The sequence below is a fragment of the Mixophyes fleayi genome, chromosome 6 (genome assembly GCF_038048845.1).
Source record: "Mixophyes fleayi isolate aMixFle1 chromosome 6, aMixFle1.hap1, whole genome shotgun sequence".
Taxonomy (NCBI): domain Eukaryota; kingdom Metazoa; phylum Chordata; class Amphibia; order Anura; family Limnodynastidae; genus Mixophyes; species Mixophyes fleayi.
In genome coordinates this window covers 224,302-245,161 of record NC_134407.1, presented here as the reverse complement: position 1 = coordinate 245,161, position 20,860 = coordinate 224,302, and the positions used below count along the sequence as shown (strand labels likewise).

Here is a 20,860-nt window from a genome sequence, read left to right as displayed (position 1 = left end):
GGTTCCGATGAATAGACCTTTATGGATGACATAACCCTATCTGGCCAGAAGGTCACTGAATATGCAGCAATATGGCTACAAAGGCTTGAATTTAAGGAATCTCCGTCTTACTGCTCCATTGTGGATACGCGCTAGTCATTTTCAGAAGACATCAGAATCTGGATAGCTGCATGGGAGAGTGGACATGCTGCACGTTTACCCTCAAGACACTTCTCCCCTTGTGTGTGTCAGGATCTGCCTGCAGCTCTCTGCATTACCTGCTGCTTGCTTTGGCAACACCTGCCTTCTGAAATTTATGTATTATCTGCAGTGCCTCTGTTCACCAGAAGTGCTGCTATTGTGCTTTTCCTTTCATCACTAGAGATTAATTTGTTGCACTAATTATCTCTTGCACCTGGGTGTCTCTCTTCTTATACCTGTCACTCCCAGTATAACATGCTGGTCATTGTTGTTGTTGCTGTTCCCTGCTGTGCTTCTGGTTCACCTGTTCCCTGGGATTTCTTCATATTACCTGATCACCTGCATCAGCCGTGTTCTCTGTATTTGCTTTCTGCATCTCCCTGCAATCCTCATTTTATATCTACACCATCTGGTTTGTAACATCCTGCAATAAACATTGTGTGTTTCACCCCACTCCAGGCTCCTTAGGTGTGATTTCTGCATTGAAGTGTGACAGTGTGGGAGGGCTCAGAGACCACCCTGCATTAAGCAGGTACCCAATCCAGCTAGGAAGTCTTTACTGAAACCAGACCCACAGAGGGTTTGGGCGTAAAAGGAGGAACACAGCTGTGCTCTTTGTTTTCTAATTCGGGGCACACTGACTAGGGGTTATGGCTCCTGTTGGACTGGTACAGGATGGTGCTGGTGTGTGCATTTTAAGCCTCTGCAGACCTCATCACCTTGAGTACCTGCCAAAAGCAGGGAGACACCTCAATTGGTCTTGCCATAGCAGAGGAGTGAACAGTGCAGCTAGGTGGCTTAGACAGGTTTGGGAACAGCGCTCCAGAAGACTTGGTGACTGTAGCCCCTTTAGGGTAGGGTTTTCTAGTAAGCTTGCCACTCACCTACCCAATAACGGGCACACCAAGCTCCCTAATCACACTCTCCCCTGTATTCACCACACTCACCGACATGCTCCTTCTTTCCCCGGATACACCATGCTCCTCAGTCATACCCCTCCCCCACCCCATACACTGACCCCCCCCCCCACATCCCTCACTCCCCAGTCATATCCCCCTATACACTCATCCCCCCGGATATCCTTCACACCCTTGTCATACACTGACCCCCCCCCCCCCGGATATCCCTCACACCCTTGTCATACACTGACCCCCCCCCCCCGGATATCCCTCACCCCCTTGTCATACACTGACCCCCCCCGGATATCCCTCACCCCCTTGTCATACACTGACCCCCCCCCACATCCCTTACTCCACAGTCATACCCCCCTATACACTCATCCCCCCGGATATCCTTCACACCCTTGTCATACACTGACCCCCCGGATATCCCTCACACCCTTGTCATACACTGACACCCCCGGATATCCCTCACCCCCTTGTCATACACTGACCCCCCGACAACCCTCACGCCCCAGTCATACCCCCCATACACTGACCCCCCCGGATATCCCTCACCCCCTTGTCATACACTGACCCCCCGACAACCCTCACGCCCCAGTCATACCCCCCATACACTGACCCCCCGGATATCCCTCACCCCCTTGTCATACACTGACCCTCCCCCCGCATCCCTCATGCCCCAGTCATTTTGGATCTTGGCTGCTATCGTGTACAAAAAGGTAAGTAGAAGGGAAGCTAGTGTGTGTGAGTGTGTGGTGGATGCAGGGCTGGCACAGGGGGCATGTGTGGTGGAAGCAGGGCTGGCACAGGGGGCATGTGTGGTGGAAGCAGGGCTGGCACAGGGGGCATGTGTGGTGGAAGCAGGGCTGGCACAGGGGGCATGTGTGGTGGAAGCAGGGCTGGCACAGGGGGCATGTGTGGTGGAAGCAGGGCTGGCACAGGGGGCATGTATGGTGGAAGCAGGGCTGGCACAGGGGGCATGTGTGGTGGACGCAGGGCAGGCACAGGGGGCATGTGTGGTGGACGCAGGGCTGGCACAGGGGGCATGTGTGGTGGATGCAGGGCTGGCACAGGGGGCATGTGTGGTGGATGCAGGGCTGGCACAGGGGGCATGTGTGGTGGAAGCAGGGCTGGCACAGGGGGCATGTGTGGTGGAAGCAGGGCTGGCACAGGGGGCATGTGTGGTGAAAGCTGGGCTGGCACAGGGGGCATGTGTGGTGGAAGCTGGGCTGGCACAGGGGGCATGTGTGGTGGAAGCTGGGCTGGCACAGGGGGCATGTGTGGTGGATGCAGGGCTGGCACAGGGGGCATGTGTGGTGGAAGCAGGGCTGGAACAGGGAGCATGTGTGGTGGAAGCAGGGCTGGCACAGGGGGCATGTGTGGTGGAAGCAGGGCTGGCACAGGGGGCATGTGTGGTGGAAGCAGGGCTGGCACAGGGGGCATGTGTGGTGGAAGCAGGGCAGGCACAGGGGGCATGTGTGGTGGAAGCTTCAGGGCACAGAGGGGGGGGCATGTGTGAGTAAAGCATGTGGGCAGAAGGGGCATGTGAGGGAGAAGCCTCTTCCCCACACAGCCCCTCCTCAACCAACAATACCCTGACAACACTCACCATCTTTTATCTGCTATTCCCCATGACAGGTGCTCATTCTCTTTTCCCTCACAGGCCCGCTGCCCACAATCGTGTCTCACTGCCGCCCACCAGCTTTTCCCTCACAGGCCCCGCTGCCTCAATCCTGACACCTCTTACTTCAGAATGAAACGAGGTACTTTTTATTTGAAAGAGGAGTAGAGCCTTACCGGCAAGTGAGATAATAATACAGAGACCGTTATTGCCATAGATGTTGTGACTAGATGCAGTAATCTTTAATAAACAAAACCACATTTTACTCAGATGATATTTTCATTACAGGCCATGAGTATAATTGCTTTTGTCACAACACTGTACATAAAAGACTTTTCTCAATTATCTCACAAAAATAACAATAAATCCAGTTTTCTACACACTTTTTTAGGTGTCATACTTCAGCTCTCTCACTTATCCATAACTTTTAAATTTGGCTATTTTTCAGGCATTCATTGCGGGACACCAGGAACCATTGGAGGATACGGTAGGGACCAGGCGAAAGGGAAGTTCACTGACACTACTCCTGCTGTATACCACTCTTCTGTTAGGCCTTTAGTTTAGAATTTTATTACTGGGGTGGTCTCCAAAGTCTACGACTTTAATGTCACAGCTTGGATGATTGTCTAACGCTCTGAGCGTAAGAATGGAGGTAACGAGGTGGTGTTTACTCTTATGCCCCCACTCACAATGCTGGATTCCTCCACAGGACCCGGCCAAAGTCGGTACTGGGGTTCACATGCAGTCTAAGAAGACTCTTGAGTCACTTGCGTTTTCTGTGGGTGTCCTGTTTGGGCCGTAGCTCGACAATTTTATTAGTTGGGTGACAGGAGGAAAAAGTGCTTTTCTTCCTGTTAATGTACCAAAAGCTAAGGTGCCCAGGTTTCTCTCCTGTTTTTTCCTCTTGTCTGCTAGGTGCCCAGTCGCCAAGTCTGCTGATAAGAAATTGGCATGATGGTGTTCTGCCCACCCATGATCGCTAATGTTTGAGCCTGTCTACTCCTCTTCAGGGTTAAACATAAATTGAAGGCCTATAGCAGTGGTTCCCAAACTTTTGCAGTTCCCGACACCCTTAGAATCTCCAAATTTTTTCAAGGCACCCCTCCAAAATAATTATTGAACAGTCCTGTTTTAGAAGTAGTTGGGTCAAAAAATTGTAATAAGTATTTAGGTCAGGACAGAAATACTTATTTAGTTGTATGCAAAAATGCCCCCTCTGCATCCAGACACACTGCCCCCTCTGCATCCAGACACACTGCCCCCTCTGCATCCAGACACACTGCCCCCTCTGCATCCAGACACACTGCCCCCTCTGCATCCAGACACACTGCCCCCTCTGCATCCAGACACACTGCCCCATCTGCATCCGGACACACTGCCCCATCTGCATCCGGACACACTGCCCCCTCTGTATCCAGACACACTGCCCCCTCTGCATCCAGACACACTGCCCCATCTGCATCCGGACACACTGCCCCCTCTGCATCCAGGCACACTGCCCCCTCTGCATCCAGACACACTGCCCCATCTGCATCCGGACACACTGCCCCCTCTGCATCCGGACACACTGCCCCCTCTGCATCCAGACACACTGCCCCCTCTGCATCCAGACACACTGTCCCCTCTGCATCCAGACACACTGCCCCCTCTGCCCTCTGTCACGATGCCCCCTCTGCCCTCTGTCACGATGCCCCCTCTGCCCTGTCACGATGCCTCCTCTGCCCTCTGTCACGATGCCCACCCTCCTCTGCCCTCTGTCACAATGCCCCCCCTCCTCTGCCACGATGCCCCCCCTCCTCTGCCCTCTGTCCCCCTCCACTGCCCCTCTCACGCTGTGTCCCCCTCCACTGTCCCTCTCACGCTGTGTCCCCCTCCACTGCCCCACTGTGCCCCTCCTCTGCCCAGCTGTCGCACTCCTCTGTCCGCTGTCACCCTCCTCTGCCCTGTTGTGCCCCGCTGTCTGCCCCGCTGTCCTGCTGTGCCCCGCTGTCACCCTTCTCTGTCTTGTTGTGCCCCGCTGTGCCCCGCTGTCACCCTTCTCTGTCCTGTTGTGCCCCGCTGTCACGCTCCCTCTCACTCCTCTGCCGCGCGCCAGCCATAGAATAAAAAGAAAGAACACAGAAACTTACCAATCTGTCGGGCGCCGGGACCCAGCAGACTCCTCTCTCCCGCAGCAGCTTGTTACTGACGTCGATATTCAGCGACAGCTGCGGGAGAGAGGAGTCTGCTGGGTCCCGGCGCCCGACAGATTGGTAAGTTTCTGTGTTCTTTCTCTTTTTCAATGCTTGGCCCGCGGCACCCCAGTGACAGCGTCACGGCACCCCTGGGCGCCGCGGCGCACAGTTTGGGAACTGCCGGCCTATAGGGAGAGTAGTATAGAGGGGGTAGAGCTACGGTGAACTTCTAGGATGTCTTAAAGTGTCTGGGAAACATTGGGGTATAGTGTAGGGACCAGTCATGCAGTGTCTCCCAGGGGACTATACATAAAAATCCTATTATTTATTCTGTGTTTTATTTCCCTGATTACTCTTTCAGAAATTAAACATTTTTTCTTATACTACAAAGCAATTTTTGTTACATACTGTCCAGACTACTGTAATGTATCTTTGTCTCCTACAATCCATTAAAATAGTCGCTGCAGAAATAACCTCTATACTCTCCGTCATTAATTACTGTTGTCTTACTGAAATCATCTTGTCACTACAAAAGTATTTAGTGCTGTCCTATCCATTTCCACTTATATCTATTATCACAGTCTCTGTACATACCAACCCTCTGCTTACGCTGACGCTTTTTTTATTTGCTTCTCCCAGGTTACCTCCGCTCTCAGGACTATGACCCTTCTTGAATGCTGCCCGTGGAAATGTTCAACAGAATATCTCTGTCAAGTATCGTCTCTAACTACAGGATCCTGCTGAAAACTCATCTGTTTAAGGAAGAGTTCAAATAATGCTTGTGACTCCCAGAGGGTAAAAGGACACGTTCTGGAGCGGACTGTTATGGGATTCCCGTCCATCAAGCGATATTAACGAAGGAGAAAGCAAGAAACCTAATAGAGACAGTTTATTATTTTATTTCTACTCTCGAACTTCATGTTATTATCCACCTGATAATGCCTGATGAAATTACCGCGAAGAGTGATAGTTATGTTGTAGCTTGTTACGATGAGGACCAGCAAGTGGGATATATTACCTGATATTGTAAATGGACGTTATCAGACATTTGTGTGTGCTGTTACATATTACAGACAGCTGAACGTTGTAATATACTGTATATTTGAATACTTAGTAAGAAGTACATAATGTGATGTAAACAAAACATACTGAAAGCAGCTTTTTTTGTATATTGCAGAGGTAAGGTTGTAATAAACTAGTTATTTATTTCCATTAAAATGACTACATCTTTATTGTTGCTTTGGTTGCTTAACTTTCTCAAAAACATCTCAATGTTTAGTATATCAAGTCTGTACTTTACCTGTAATTGCTATGCCGACCAAGGTTCTCCCCCAGCAATGGAGGACCCAGGAGGGGGTGACTGATCCAGGCAGCCGGCCGGACCAGCACACTCATGGGGGTATATTTATTAAACTGCGGCTTTGTAAGAGTGGAGATGTGGTCTATAGCAACCAATCATTTTCTAGCTGTCATTATGTAGAATGCACTAAATAAATGATAACTACAATCTGATTGGTTGCTATAGACATCATTTATTTAGTGCATTCTACAAAATAACAGCTAGAAAATGATTGGTTGCTATAGGCAACATCTCCACTTTATCAAACCTGCAGTTTAGTAAATATACCCCATTGTCTTGCACTGTTTGTGATCTAATTATTTCAATAACCTATTTAGTGCTGATACCATGCGCCTCTCTGTGAAAATGGTGCACAATAATTCATAATGTACAGTAACTTACACACGTAGGAACACTGGCCACAACTTGGACATACACACTGCTGTATATGTAGCACATTTTCTTTTGTTTACAAGCCACCAGACCTGGAAGATAAGTTTTGACCCAAACCCCTCTACCCCTTTATGTTAGATATTTTTTACATGTCTATATGTGACCCGTGTGGAAGAGACCTTCACGCTTTCCTCGTGTGTCCTACAAGCATGTCAAAATATTAGATAAATGCATAAAGTAAACCTGCTGAACCAAGGATTGTAAAACAAATAATATACTATCTATTCTCTTAATTATCTTTTTGAAAAAAAGTAATGACATAATTTACCAATATATTATGAGAACCATCTTCCACATATAAGGATTTTTTTATTGAATGCCTACATTACTTTTAGCCTGACAATTATTACATTATTATTGTTATATTCAAATATGTCCAATTTTTTTAAAAAAAGATGCATCTAGCACGAAGTCTATTACACCACATCTGATTATAAGAAGGGTCCCCGCATAATAAACTTAATTTTCCACCTACAGCAGCAAGAAGTAACTTGTAATGCAATTTGCAACTGATCCATCGTAATCACACAGGTGTTAAATTGTACAGTGTGCCACTAACTACATCGTTATTCAGTCCAGGTAATTTTAAGTTAGGTGTGTGTCTGAATCTAAATTTGACGTGCACAAATGTAGTGCACTCTAATTTTCAGTGCACGCTGTACCCGCCACAATAAGTCCTGAGAGACAAAAGCTGTGGCATTGAAAGAAAGGCAATTATGCAAATAATCTTAAGAATAAAGATCCTGTTTTATTAATTACTAGCTGAAGTACCTGCCGTTGCCTGGGTTTAAATCTTCAAGCTATTAAGCTATCAATGAGTTGGATGTAACTGTCAACCTTTTCAAAATAATTAGAAGCTTAGCAGGTCTTCCAACACACCCATTAGGTGGCTGCCCAGTGTCATTTTTGTTTTTAGATTAAATGTCATTGAAATCCATCTAGTAGAAGGACCAGGACAGGCTCGCCAGGTCAAAGTTCTGCCCAGCGTACACCAACGGGAGGTTCTACTGGGACCCTAATCTCACTAAAACCTGGACAGGATTCAACTGGACCATCTCGCGTTGGTTTCATCCCAATCGGTGCAGGGGTGTCTGAATGCATAACTGGACAGACAAGCAGACCAATGATTTATAGATATAAGATTTTACTGTGATAGGGCATCCTCAGAATGATTCCTCCTCTTGTCTGCCTTACTTGCATTGATCAACATTCTGCGCTCGTTATAATTGCCATACCTACTCCCAGTGCCCTTCTTGAGTATGGTTCCAGTAGGATTAAGGATAGGGAAGATGTATCCTAGTACATGGACTGGAGCCAATGACTGGGGAGTCACCACACCCATTGTGCTAAATAATGCCACATAAGTACCTCTTGTCACGGGCACTAGGAGTCTTTACCCAGGGATCACCAGGTGATAGGCTTACCAGAGCAGTATAGGTGGTAATATGGTACTCTGGTAGCAGGGTGATCACGGAACAGGAAATAGCAGATGATGAGATGCTCAGGAAAGTCTATGACTAGCAGCACTGGCAATATGGAGGTAGTAATACACGAGGAACTGTATGGACAAAGGACACGTGAAGGTAGTCAGTGGTCTGCGGTAGCAAGTTGTACCACTGCTATAGTGAGGAGGAATGTCCAACAGAAACGAGGAGGTGATGAGAGTCAGCGGTCTGCGGATAGCAAGTTGTACCGCTGTCTGAGTGAAGGAATGGAATCCAAGTGGAGGTATCCGGGGAGTCAGTGGTCTGCGTTAGCAAGTTGTACCACTGCTATGTGAGAGGATACTGGAACAGGTGAAACTGTAAACAGGAGTCAGTGGTCTGCGGCTAGCAAGTGGTACTACTGAATATATATGTGAGGAGGTGCACGGGGAGAGACTGCAACACAATATATACACGGGCACCTTGACTTTGATCCACAGTAATATGCACAATATAAATGTATAAATGACTGAACAATACTGCCAATATAGAAAGTCTCTTGAAGTAGTCCAGCATAAGATAACACAGTCAATGATGGCAATAGACTCAGCGGATAGCACACTCCAGAGGAGAACCAACACAGTCCAGCAAGGTATGCAATACACAGCACAGTCAATGAGAAGTATGCATACCGTGGTTCAGGAGGCAGTCAGACAGGAGTGCAGAGATACCTGAACGGCAGGAGGCCGGCAGGATGCGAAGTCCCTGGATGGGTGAAGCGGTGGTCTAGTAGGTGCAGCGCACGGGTAGGTAGACCAGCAGGGAACACAGGAAAGCGTGGAGAGCGGATCAGCAGTAGATGGATGAGTAGTGCTGAGGAGTAGCAGCAGCGGGTCTCTGCGGGAACACGGAGGTAGCCAATAGCAACCAGCAGGTGCAGTAACGATGGGACACGGGAGAGCAGAGTTGAACAGGCACTGTTGATCACGGAGAATAGCGGGTAGCAATAGTGGAGGCAGACTCAAGGAAACACGGGAGCGTTGACAAGGACTGAAGACTGAAGCGCACAGAGGCAGCGGATAGGAATCAGCCAAACAGTCACGATGAAACACAGACGGGTTGCAGATTGAAGACTGTAGTGCACGGAGGCAGCGGATAGGAATCAGCTAGCAGTCACGATGATGAAACACAGACGAGTTGCAGGTTGAAGACTGTAGTGCACGGAGGCAGCGGATAGGAATCAGCTAGCAGTCACGATGATGAAACACAGACGAGTTGCAGGTTGAAGACTGTAGTGCACGGAGGCAGCGGATAGGCATCAGCTAACAGTCCCAATAATAAATGGTAGAGTAGAAGTGGTTAGAAGACTGTAGTGCACGGAGGCAGCGGATAGGAATCAGCTCACAGTCACGATGATACAGTAGATGGTAGAAGTGGTATGGGAACCACAGTAGGAGAAGTGGTTTGAAGACTGTAGTGCACGGAGGCAGCGGATAGGAATCAGCTCACAGTCACGATGATACAGTAGATGGTAGAAGTGGTATGGGAACCACAGTAGTAGAAGTGGTTTGGAAACCACAGAGGTAGAAGTGGTTTGGAAACCACAGGAATCAGCTGGGCTGAATAAACGAGGAAACACAGGAACACCTTCAGAGACTCATGGGGAATGAGACTCCAAGATCAGGCAACGTGGTGTTGACCACAGGTGCTTAATATAGGGAGGTTGCCTGATCTGCCAATTAAGTTAAAGGAACATACACTGAAGGTTTGGAAAGGGCTGCGCATGCGCAGTCCCTCAGGATAGAGGACGTCCACGGTTCCTAATAGTCCGGGAAGAAGCACTCACAGTCCGGTGAGTGACAGTACCCCCCCTTTTAAAGGTGGGCACAGAACGCCTGGAACCGGGCTTGTCCGGATTTTTGGAATAAAACTTCTTCAGAAGGGCAGGAGCATTAAGATCTTCAGCTTTGATCCATGAACGCTCTTCAGGACCAAAGCCCTTCCAATGAACGAGGAAACGGAGGACTCCTCGCGAAATTTTTGCATCCAATACCTCAGTAATCTCGAAATCCTCCTCCTGATGAACTTGAACTGGCTGCGGTGCTGAGGAAGGAGTCGAGAAACGGTTGATGATGAGAGGTTTGAGCAAGGACACATGGAAGGCATTGGAAATCCGAAGATTCTTAGGAAGAAGAAGTTTAACACATACTGGATTGATAACTTGAATGATCCTATATGGACCAATAAAACGAGGGGCGAATTTCATAGATGGAACCTTCAAACGAATATTTTTGGTAGATAACCAGACACGATCTCCAATTTTTAGTGGTGGAATAGCCCGCCTCTTCTTATCTGCGAAAGACTTATATTTGTTAGATGTCTTCTTTAAACAGGTTTTGACCTGAGACCAGATATTTTTGAAGGTCTGACAAGCAGTCTCCACAGCAGGAACTTGGGTGGGCGGGAGGGCAGAAAATTCCGGAAAAGACGGATGGTGACCGTAGACCACAAAGAATGGAGTTTTGGATGATGACTCATGGTACATGTTGTTATGGGCGAATTCAGCCCAAGGGAGCAATTCTACCCAGTTGTCTTGGTTGGCTGAAGAGAACATCCTAATAAAAGTCTCAAGATCTTGATTGACTCGTTCCGTTTGTCCGTTAGATTGCGGATGGTAAGACGATGAGAGTGCTAATCGTATGCCCAAGGTTTTACAAAGGGCCCGCCAGAATCTGGAAACGAATTGTACTCCTCTATCTGACACAATCTCAGACGGACATCCATGGATGCGGAAGATTTCTTTAATGAAATGTTCAGCCAGAGTAGACGAGGAAGGTAAACCGGACAGAGGGACGAAATGAGCCATCTTCGAAAATCTGTCTACCACTACCCAAATAGTATTGTGATTCTTACTTGGTGGCAAATCAGTAACGAAATCCATACTAATATGGGTCCAAGGCTTGGACGGAATGGGTAGTGGTCGCAGCAACCCTGCTGGAGTTCTGCGGGAGGATTTGAACTGAGAACATAAATCACAGGAAGCAATAAACTCTTTGACGTCTCTCCTCATTGAAGGCCACCAGTAACTACGAGAGAGAATCTCAAAGGTCTTATGTTCACCGGCGTGTCCAGAAAAACGAGAGGCATGGAACCACGAAAGGATTTTCCTCCTCAGAGTAGGAGGCACGAGGGTCTTCCCAAATGGTAGCATTTTGGTGGATGAAGCAGCCAGAGAAATACATTTGGGGTCTAGAATAGCATGGTTGGGAACCTCTTCTACATCAGAGGACGTCACAAAAGCTCGAGATAGAGCGTCAGCTTTCTTGTTCTTAGCAGCTGGTTTGAAGGTTATAATTAATTCAAAACGGGAAAAGAAAAGAGACCATCTTGCTTGACGAGGGTTCAAGCATTGAGCAGATTGCAAATATGACAAGTTCTTATGATCCGTGAAGATCGTCACCGGATGGCGAGCTCCTTCCAACAAGTATCTCCATTCCTCTAATGCAGCTTTGATGGCCAGCAACTCCTTGTCCCCGATAGTATAGTTTTTCTCTGCGGGCAGAAGACCCCGAGAGTAGAAGGCACAAGGATGTAATTTTTGTTGCTCCGAGCGTTGGGAGAGAATAGCTCCTAAGCCCACATTAGAGGCATCTACTTCTAGGAAGAAGGGGAGTGTCACATCAGGTTGTCGCAGAATGGGAGCAGACGAGAAGGACTCTTTGAGGATTTGAAAGGCTTGGAGAGCCTCAGATGACCATTGCTTAGTATTAGCCCCTTTCCGAGTTAAGGCCACAATGGGAGATGCAATGGATGAGAAGTCTTGAATGAAGCGTCTATAGTAATTGGCAAAACCTAAAAAACGCTGGATGGCACGAAGAGTAGTTGGCTGAGGCCAATGTAGTACAGCATTTACTTTGTCTGGATCCATCTTCAGGCCAACTCCGGAAACTATATACCCCAAGAATGGAATCTGGGGTAACTCGAATGAACATTTTTCCAATTTACAGAACAACGAGTTTTTCCGTAGTCTGGAGAGGACCTCTGCCACATGTTGGTGATGAGAAGGCAGGTCCAGTGAGAAGATCAATATGTCGTCCAGGTAGACAACGACACATACATATAATAAGTCCCGAAAGATCTCATTGATGAAACCCTGGAAAACCGCGGGGGCATTACACAGCCCGAAGGGCATTACTAAATATTCGTAATGCCCATCTCTGGTGTTAAACGCGGTCTTCCATTCGTCACCGGAACGGATTCTAATTAAATTGTAGGCACCACGAAGATCCAACTTAGTAAATATCCGAGCTCCCTTGATGCGATCAAATAGCTCAGTGATCAGCGGAATGGGATACCGATTCTTGATAGTAATGGCGTTGAGTCCACGAAAATCTATACAAGGGCGTAATGATCCATCCTTCTTTTTGACGAAGAAGAACCCAGCTCCAGCGGGAGAGGTGGAAGGTCGAATGAACCCACGCTGGAGATTCTCCTGTATGTACTCAGATGTGGCTTGAGTTTCAGGTAACGAGAGAGGATAGACCCGACCCCTGGGAGGAGTCTTGCCAGGTAGAAGGTCGATCGGACAATCCCAAGAACGATGAGGAGGAAGACGTTCAGACTGAGCTTTATCAAACACATCGGCAAATGAAGCATACTGAGGAGGGAGTCCCGGGGAGGAAGATGAGATGGAAGATTGCTGTACTTTAAGAGGAATAACTTGAGAGAGACAACGATGGTGACATTCAGGCCCCCAAGACGTAACTTGAGGGGTGCGCCAGTCAATCTGGGGAGAGTGACATTGAAGCCATGGAAGGCCTAAGACAATCGGACTTGTCGTAACAGGAAGAATTAAAAACGAAATTTCTTCATGGTGTAGTACACCAATCTGAAGGGTTACTGGAGACGTACTCTGGGTGATGAGACCATTGATGAGACGTGATCCATCTATAGCCGTCACAGTAATGGGTGTTTTTAAAGTGATCACTGGTAGGGACCATTGATTCACTAGTGATTTAGAAATGAAATTTCCTGCTGCTCCGGAATCAATCAATGCCTGTGACTCAAAGGATTTGGTAGCAAAGGAAATCGTAACATCGAAAGCGCAAACTTTAGATTTCATAGACAATGGAGAGGACTCCAGGGACCCTAACTTCACCTCTCCAGAACTAGTTAGGGCCTGGCATTTCCCGATTTCTTAGGGCAAGAACTGAGCATATGTGTGGAATCAGCACAATAGATACAGAGTCTATTCTTTACTCTTCGTTTCCTCTCTTCTAAAGATAATTTGGAACGTCCTATCTCCATGGGAATCACAGAAGGTGAAACTGGACGAAATTGAGGGTTTAAACGAAGAGGTGCTTTAGCAGAAGTTGTTTTCTCAGATTCTCTTTCACGAAATCTCATGTCTACACGATGGCAAAGAGAGATCAAATCTTCTAGTGACGAAGGAAGCTCTTGGGTAGTCAGTGCATCTTTAATTTTATCGGAGAGCCCCTGCCAGAAGGCGGCAACTAATGCTTCAGTGTTCCACTGAAGTTCAGAGGCTAAGATCCTAAATTGAATGACATACTGTCCTACTGTATGGGAGCCTTGTCGCAAACGAAGAATGCTGGAAGCAGCGGAGGTCACACGACCTGGTTCATCGAACACACTTCGGAACGTGGAAATGAATTTGGCACTATCTTGTAGAATTGGATCGTTTCTTTCCCACAGAGGGGAGGCCCAAGCCAGGGCTTGTCCAGAAAACAATGAGATAAGATAGGCCACTCTGGAACGATGGGTAGAAAAATTTTGAGGTTGGAGTTCAAAATGGACTGAACATTGGTTAAGGAAACCTCTACAAGTTTTGGGGTCCCCGTCATATTTTGACGGAGTAGGCAGGTGAAGCGTAGGAGCTGTAGACACCTGGGATGGCACTGGGGAAACGGAGGAAAGCACAGGAGCTTCAATACTAGCTGTAACAGTCTGTCCAGATGTTCCTTGGGAGGTTAACGATTGGTAACATTGAAGTAACAGCTGTTGGCGAGCATCCTGTTGCTCCACACGGCTGACCAGATGCTGCAGCATCTCTTTAGCGGTAGGTTCCGTATCTGGGTCTGTCATGGCCTGATCTTACTGTCACGGGCACTAGGAGTCTTTACCCAGGGATCACCAGGTGATAGGCTTACCAGAGCAGTATAGGTGGTAATATGGTACTCTGGTAGCAGGGTGATCACGGAACAGGAAATAGCAGATGATGAGATGCTCAGGAAAGTCTATGACTAGCAGCACTGGCAATATGGAGGTAGTAATACACGAGGAACTGTATGGACAAAGGACACGTGAAGGTAGTCAGTGGTCTGCGGTAGCAAGTTGTACCACTGCTATAGTGAGGAGGAATGTCCAACAGAAACGAGGAGGTGATGAGAGTCAGCGGTCTGCGGATAGCAAGTTGTACCGCTGTCTGAGTGAAGGAATGGAATCCAAGTGGAGGTATCCGGGGAGTCAGTGGTCTGCGTTAGCAAGTTGTACCACTGCTATGTGAGAGGATACTGGAACAGGTGAAACTGTAAACAGGAGTCAGTGGTCTGCGGCTAGCAAGTGGTACTACTGAATATATATGTGAGGAGGTGCACGGGGAGAGACTGCAACACAATATATACACGGGCACCTTGACTTTGATCCACAGTAATATGCACAATATAAATGTATAAATGACTGAACAATACTGCCAATATAGAAAGTCTCTTGAAGTAGTCCAGCATAAGATAACACAGTCAATGATGGCAATAGACTCAGCGGATAGCACACTCCAGAGGAGAACCAACACAGTCCAGCAAGGTATGCAATACACAGCACAGTCAATGAGAAGTATGCATACCGTGGTTCAGGAGGCAGTCAGACAGGAGTGCAGAGATACCTGAACGGCAGGAGGCCGGCAGGATGCGAAGTCCCTGGATGGGTGAAGCGGTGGTCTAGTAGGTGCAGCGCACGGGTAGGTAGACCAGCAGGGAACACAGGAAAGCGTGGAGAGCGGATCAGCAGTAGATGGATGAGTAGTGCTGAGGAGTAGCAGCAGCGGGTCTCTGCGGGAACACGGAGGTAGCCAATAGCAACCAGCAGGTGCAGTAACGATGGGACACGGGAGAGCAGAGTTGAACAGGCACTGTTGATCACGGAGAATAGCGGGTAGCAATAGTGGAGGCAGACTCAAGGAAACACGGGAGCGTTGACAAGGACTGAAGACTGAAGCGCACAGAGGCAGCGGATAGGAATCAGCCAAACAGTCACGATGAAACACAGACGGGTTGCAGATTGAAGACTGTAGTGCACGGAGGCAGCGGATAGGAATCAGCTAGCAGTCACGATGATGAAACACAGACGAGTTGCAGGTTGAAGACTGTAGTGCACGGAGGCAGCGGATAGGAATCAGCTAGCAGTCACGATGATGAAACACAGACGAGTTGCAGGTTGAAGACTGTAGTGCACGGAGGCAGCGGATAGGCATCAGCTAACAGTCCCAATAATAAATGGTAGAGTAGAAGTGGTTAGAAGACTGTAGTGCACGGAGGCAGCGGATAGGAATCAGCTCACAGTCACGATGATACAGTAGATGGTAGAAGTGGTATGGGAACCACAGTAGGAGAAGTGGTTTGAAGACTGTAGTGCACGGAGGCAGCGGATAGGAATCAGCTCACAGTCACGATGATACAGTAGATGGTAGAAGTGGTATGGGAACCACAGTAGTAGAAGTGGTTTGGAAACCACAGAGGTAGAAGTGGTTTGGAAACCACAGGAATCAGCTGGGCTGAATAAACGAGGAAACACAGGAACACCTTCAGAGACTCATGGGGAATGAGACTCCAAGATCAGGCAACGTGGTGTTGACCACAGGTGCTTAATATAGGGAGGTTGCCTGATCTGCCAATTAAGTTAAAGGAACATACACTGAAGGTTTGGAAAGGGCTGCGCATGCGCAGTCCCTCAGGATAGAGGACGTCCACGGTTCCTAATAGTCCGGGAAGAAGCACTCACAGTCCGGTGAGTGACACCTCTTGAGTAAAATATACACCATGGGTATATCCAAGTACTTATTTAACTAAAAATGTTAACACTAAAATCTGAACATTTCTTGGAGGGGAGGGGGCAGGTGATCGTGTAATTTAAGTACCGCTCTTAACTATACATTTATGCATCCGTGTTAATATGACCCAGGTGGCAAAGCCTACATTACGCAGCATGCTGTGACTCACGTCATGGAGGACCCCATCCTGACCACTTCACTGGGAAGTGGCAGGATGCGGGAAAACCAACCAGGTACTGCGGGAGATCTATGCAGAATTAGGGAGTCTCCCGGACAATACGGGAGAGTGGGCAAGTATGATTAAAACATAACCTAAATTATCCACAACAAAGCATACAAGTATAATAGTCAATTTCTGTAAGCAAATCTACATGCTCCAGACTGATTGAATATTCCCCAGAGCAGGGCCAGCTTAACAACATTACGGGCCCCCGGGAAAAGCAGTGCATTGGGGGCCCTATATATATATGTATATATATATATATATATATATATATATATATATATAATATATAGGGGCCTCGATGCACTGCTTTTTTTAAATGTACTTGCTCAGTGACCCTTGAAGTTTTTCTTTTGCAGGATTTTTTTTTTGCAGGATTATTTATTCTTATTAAGAGACTTCCCTATGGGGCCCCCTTGCCCATGGGGCCCCTGGGCACCTGCCCATGGTGCCCAATGGAAAAGATGGCCCTGCCCCAGAGAATACTAAGTAACACCATAGAAATGAGCTGGCAACTATAATTTTCTGCTGATGAAAACAAGTTCTGTGAATAGAGAGGGAGAGGGGGCTCTTCATATATATATAATGCATGCTAATGTGCATTAAGGTTCTAGCATAAAATAATAATTGCAAATAACTTTTCTCATGGGCTGATATCTACACATTATCCTTTACTTTGAGTTGACCTTTCAGTTTGCATTTCTTGCTGCTGCTTCCAATTTATGACCCTGTATCTTCAGTTTCTCTATTTCTCACCCTAAAATGATCTACAGATCCATATGGATCATTTATGAGTAACCACAAGAGAAATGAACTCTTAAAAGGTTGGCCCAATAAGTACATTTTATCTTTAAAAAATAAATGGCTAAATAAATATTATTATTTTTTTAGGTGACCTGGAAACAAATTCAAGACAAAATGCACATATTATACTATCCATTTCCTTGTTAGTTAGTACTGATACTACCATCACCAATAACAACCTCAGTAATATAAGACAGTATAAGAGCCGGCTAAATCCTATTCCCCTACAGTCATTGTACCAGGTACCTGCACTGAGGGGGATTTAGTCGCAACCATCTGCCTATAGACACACCGGGGTTTCCATGGCACCTGACCCGGGGTGATGACGCGGCTGCAGAGAGGAAAGAGTTAACAGCAGAGCTGTCCTTCTCCACCAATCAGCGATCACTTAGGGGGAGGGCTTCTGTACGGGACGAGTCCGGGTTGCACCTCTAATACCTGGGAGGCTGGGATGTACCATGTCCTCAGTCGGAGGGGGTGGGGTCGTGGTGTCATCCATCAGAGGGGGCGGGACCGGTGTACGCAGCCAGAGAGGGGCGGGGCCGCAGTGTCATCCGTCTGAGGGGGCGGAGTCTCAGTGTCATCAGTCAGAGGGGGCGGGGCCGTGGTGTCCAGAGTCGGAGGGGGCGGGCCCTTACTGTTATCAGCCGGAGGGGGCGGGACCGCAGTGTCATTCGTCTGAGGGGGCGTGCCGCAGTACGTCAGTTTGAGGGGGCGTAGCCGCAGGACGTCATTCGGAGGGGGCGGGGACGCAGTGTCCTCAGTCGGAGGGGGCGGGCCGCAGGACGTCAGTCGGAGGGGGCGGGGACGCAGTGTCCTCAGTCAGAGGGGGCGGGGCCGAAGTGACGTCATGCGGAGGGGGCGGGGCCCACCAGCCCTCGGTGTGACAGGGAGCTGCTGTCACCACACCCGTAGGACGCTCCAGGAATGAGACCGTGATCTCAGCTATGGAGCTCTTCCAAGCCAAGGACCAGTACATTCTGCAGAGCGGGGACACAGCCCTGTGGTGCAGCCGCCAGGATGGAGCTCTGACAGCCAGGCCAGGTGAGAGGACAGATAGGGCCCCCGAGGACCAGCTGGAGCTACAGGGGCCCCAGAGAGTGCGGGACAGTTTGCATGTATTAGGGGAGATGGGGGGTTACATAGTGGAAGGATTGGGGGCACCTGGGGAGATGGGGGTTACATAGTGGAAGGATTGGGGGCACCTGGGGAGATGGGGGTTACATAGTGGAAGGATTGGGGGCACCTGGGGAGATGGGGGTTACATAGTGGAAGGATTGGGGGCACCTGGGGAGATGGGGGTTACATAGTGGAAGGATTGGGGGCACCTGGGGAGATGGGGGTTACATAGTGGAAGGATTGGGGGCACCTGGGGAGATGGGGGTTACATAGTGGAAGGATTGGGGGTACCTGGGGAGATGGGGGGGGGTTACATAGTGGAAGGATTGGGGGTACCTGGGGAGATGGGGGTTACATAGTGGAAGGATTGGGGGCACCTGGGGAGATGGGGGTTACATAGTGGAAGGATTGGGGGCACCTGGGGAGATGGGGGTTACATAGTGGAAGGATTGGGGGCACCTGGGGAGATGGGGGTTACATAGTGGAAGGATTGGGGGCACCTGGGGAGATGGGGGTTACATAGTGGAAGGATTGGGGGTACCTGGGGAGATGGGGGTTACATAGTGGAAGGATTGGGGGTACCTGGGGAGATGGGGGTTACATAGTGGAAGGATTGGGGGTACCTGGGGAGATGGGGGTTACATAGTGGAAGGATTGGGGGCACCTGGGGAGATGGGGGGTTACATAGTGGAAGGATTGGGGGTACCTGGGGAGATGGGGGTTACATAGTGGAAGGATTGGGGGTACCTGGGGAGATGGGGGGTTACATAGGGGAAGGATTGGGGGCACCTGGGGAGATGGGGGTTACATAGTGGAAGGATTGGGGGCACCTGGGGAGATGGGGGTTACATAGTGGAAGGATTGGGGGCACCTGGGGAGATGGGGGTTACATAGTGGAAGGATTGGGGGCACCTGGGGAGATGGGGGTTACAGAGTGGAAGGATTGGGGGTACCTGGGGAGATGGGGGGGGGTTACATAGTGGAAGGATTGGGGGTACCTGGGGAGATGGGGGTTACATAGTGGAAGGATTGGGGGTACCTGGGGAGATGGGGGTTACATAGTGGATGGATTGGGGGTACCTGGGGAGATGGGGGTTACATAGTGGATGGATTGGGGGTACCTGGGGAGATGGGGGTTACATAGTGGAAGGATTGGGGGTACCTGGGGAGATGGGGGGTTACATAGTGGAAGGATTGGGGGTACCTGGGGAGATGGGGGTTACATAGTGGAAGGATTGGGGGCACCTGGGGAGATGGGGGTTACATAGTGGAAGGATTGGGGGTACCTGGGGAGATGGGGGTTACATAGTGGAAGGATTGGGGGTACCTGGGGAGATGGGGGTTACATAGTGGAAGGATTGGGGGCACCTGGGGAGATGGTGGTTACATAGTGGAAGGATTGGGGGTACCTGGGGAGATGGGGGTTACATAGTGGAAGGATTGGGGGTACCTGGGGAGATGGGGGTTACATAGTGGAAGGATTGGGGGTACCTGGGGAGATGGGGGTTACATAGTGGAAGGATTGGGGGCACCTGGGGAGATGGGGGGTTACATAGTGGAAGGATTGGGGGTACCTGGGGAGATGGGGGTTACATAGTGGAAGGATTGGGGGTACCTGGGGAGATGGGGGGGGTTACATAGTGGAAGGATTGGGGGCACCTGGGGAGATGGGGGGTTACACAGTGGAAGGATTGGGGGTACCTGGGGAGATGGGGGGTTACATAGGGGAAGGATTGGGGGTACCTGGGGAGATGGGGGGTTACATAGTGGATGGATTGGGGGCACCTGGGGAGATGGGGGGGTTACATAGTGGAAGGATTGGGGGTACCTGGGGAGATGGGGGGTTACATAGTGGAAGGATTGGGGGGAGCTGGGGGGCTTACATAGTGGAAGGATTGGGGGTACCTGGGGAGATGGGGGTTACATAGTGGAAGGATTGGGGGTACCTGGGGAGATGGGGGTTACATAGTGGAAGGATTGGGGGTACCTGGGGAGATGGGGGTTACATAGTGGAAGGATTGGGGGTACCTGGGGAGATGGGGGTTACATAGTGGAAGGATTGGGGGTACCTGGGGAGATGGGGGGGGTTACATAGTGGAAGGATTGGGGGTACCTGGGGAGATGGGGGTTACATAGTGGAAGGATTGGGGGTACCTGGGGAGATGGGGGTTACATAGTGGAAGGATTGGGGGTACCTGGGGAGATGGGGGTTACATAGTGGAAGGATTGGGGGTACCTGGGGAGATGGGGGTTACATAGTGGAAGGATTGGGGGTACCTGGGGAGATGGGGGGTTACATAGTGGAAGGATTGGGGGTACCTGGGGAGCTGGGGGGGTTACATAGTGGAAGGATTGGGGGCACCTGGGGAGATGGGGGGTTACATAGTGGAAGGATTGGGGGTACCTGGGGAGCTGGGGGGGTTACATAGTGGAAGGATTGGGGGCACCTGGGGAGATGGGGGGTTACATAGTGGAAGGATTGGGGGTACCTGGGGAGATGGGGGGTTACATAGTGGAAGGATTGGGGGTACCTGGGGAGATGGGGGGGTTACATAG

General features: G+C 49.4%; 1 protein-coding gene across 4 annotated transcripts in view; it reads left to right on the top strand.

The window, feature by feature from the left end:
* The first annotated feature begins 18,037 nt into the window (after positions 1-18,037).
* The window catches only part of INPP5F (inositol polyphosphate-5-phosphatase F), a 58,561-nt gene continuing 55,738 nt past the window's right edge, over positions 18,038-20,860 (top strand). For all 4 annotated transcript variants that reach the window (XM_075215538.1, XM_075215537.1, XM_075215539.1 and 1 more), the window contains exon 1: positions 18,038-18,229. In XM_075215538.1, coding sequence (XP_075071639.1) covers positions 18,133-18,229 — 97 coding nt within the window. In that variant the 5' untranslated portion in view covers positions 18,038-18,132. The remainder of the gene's footprint in view (positions 18,230-20,860) is intronic.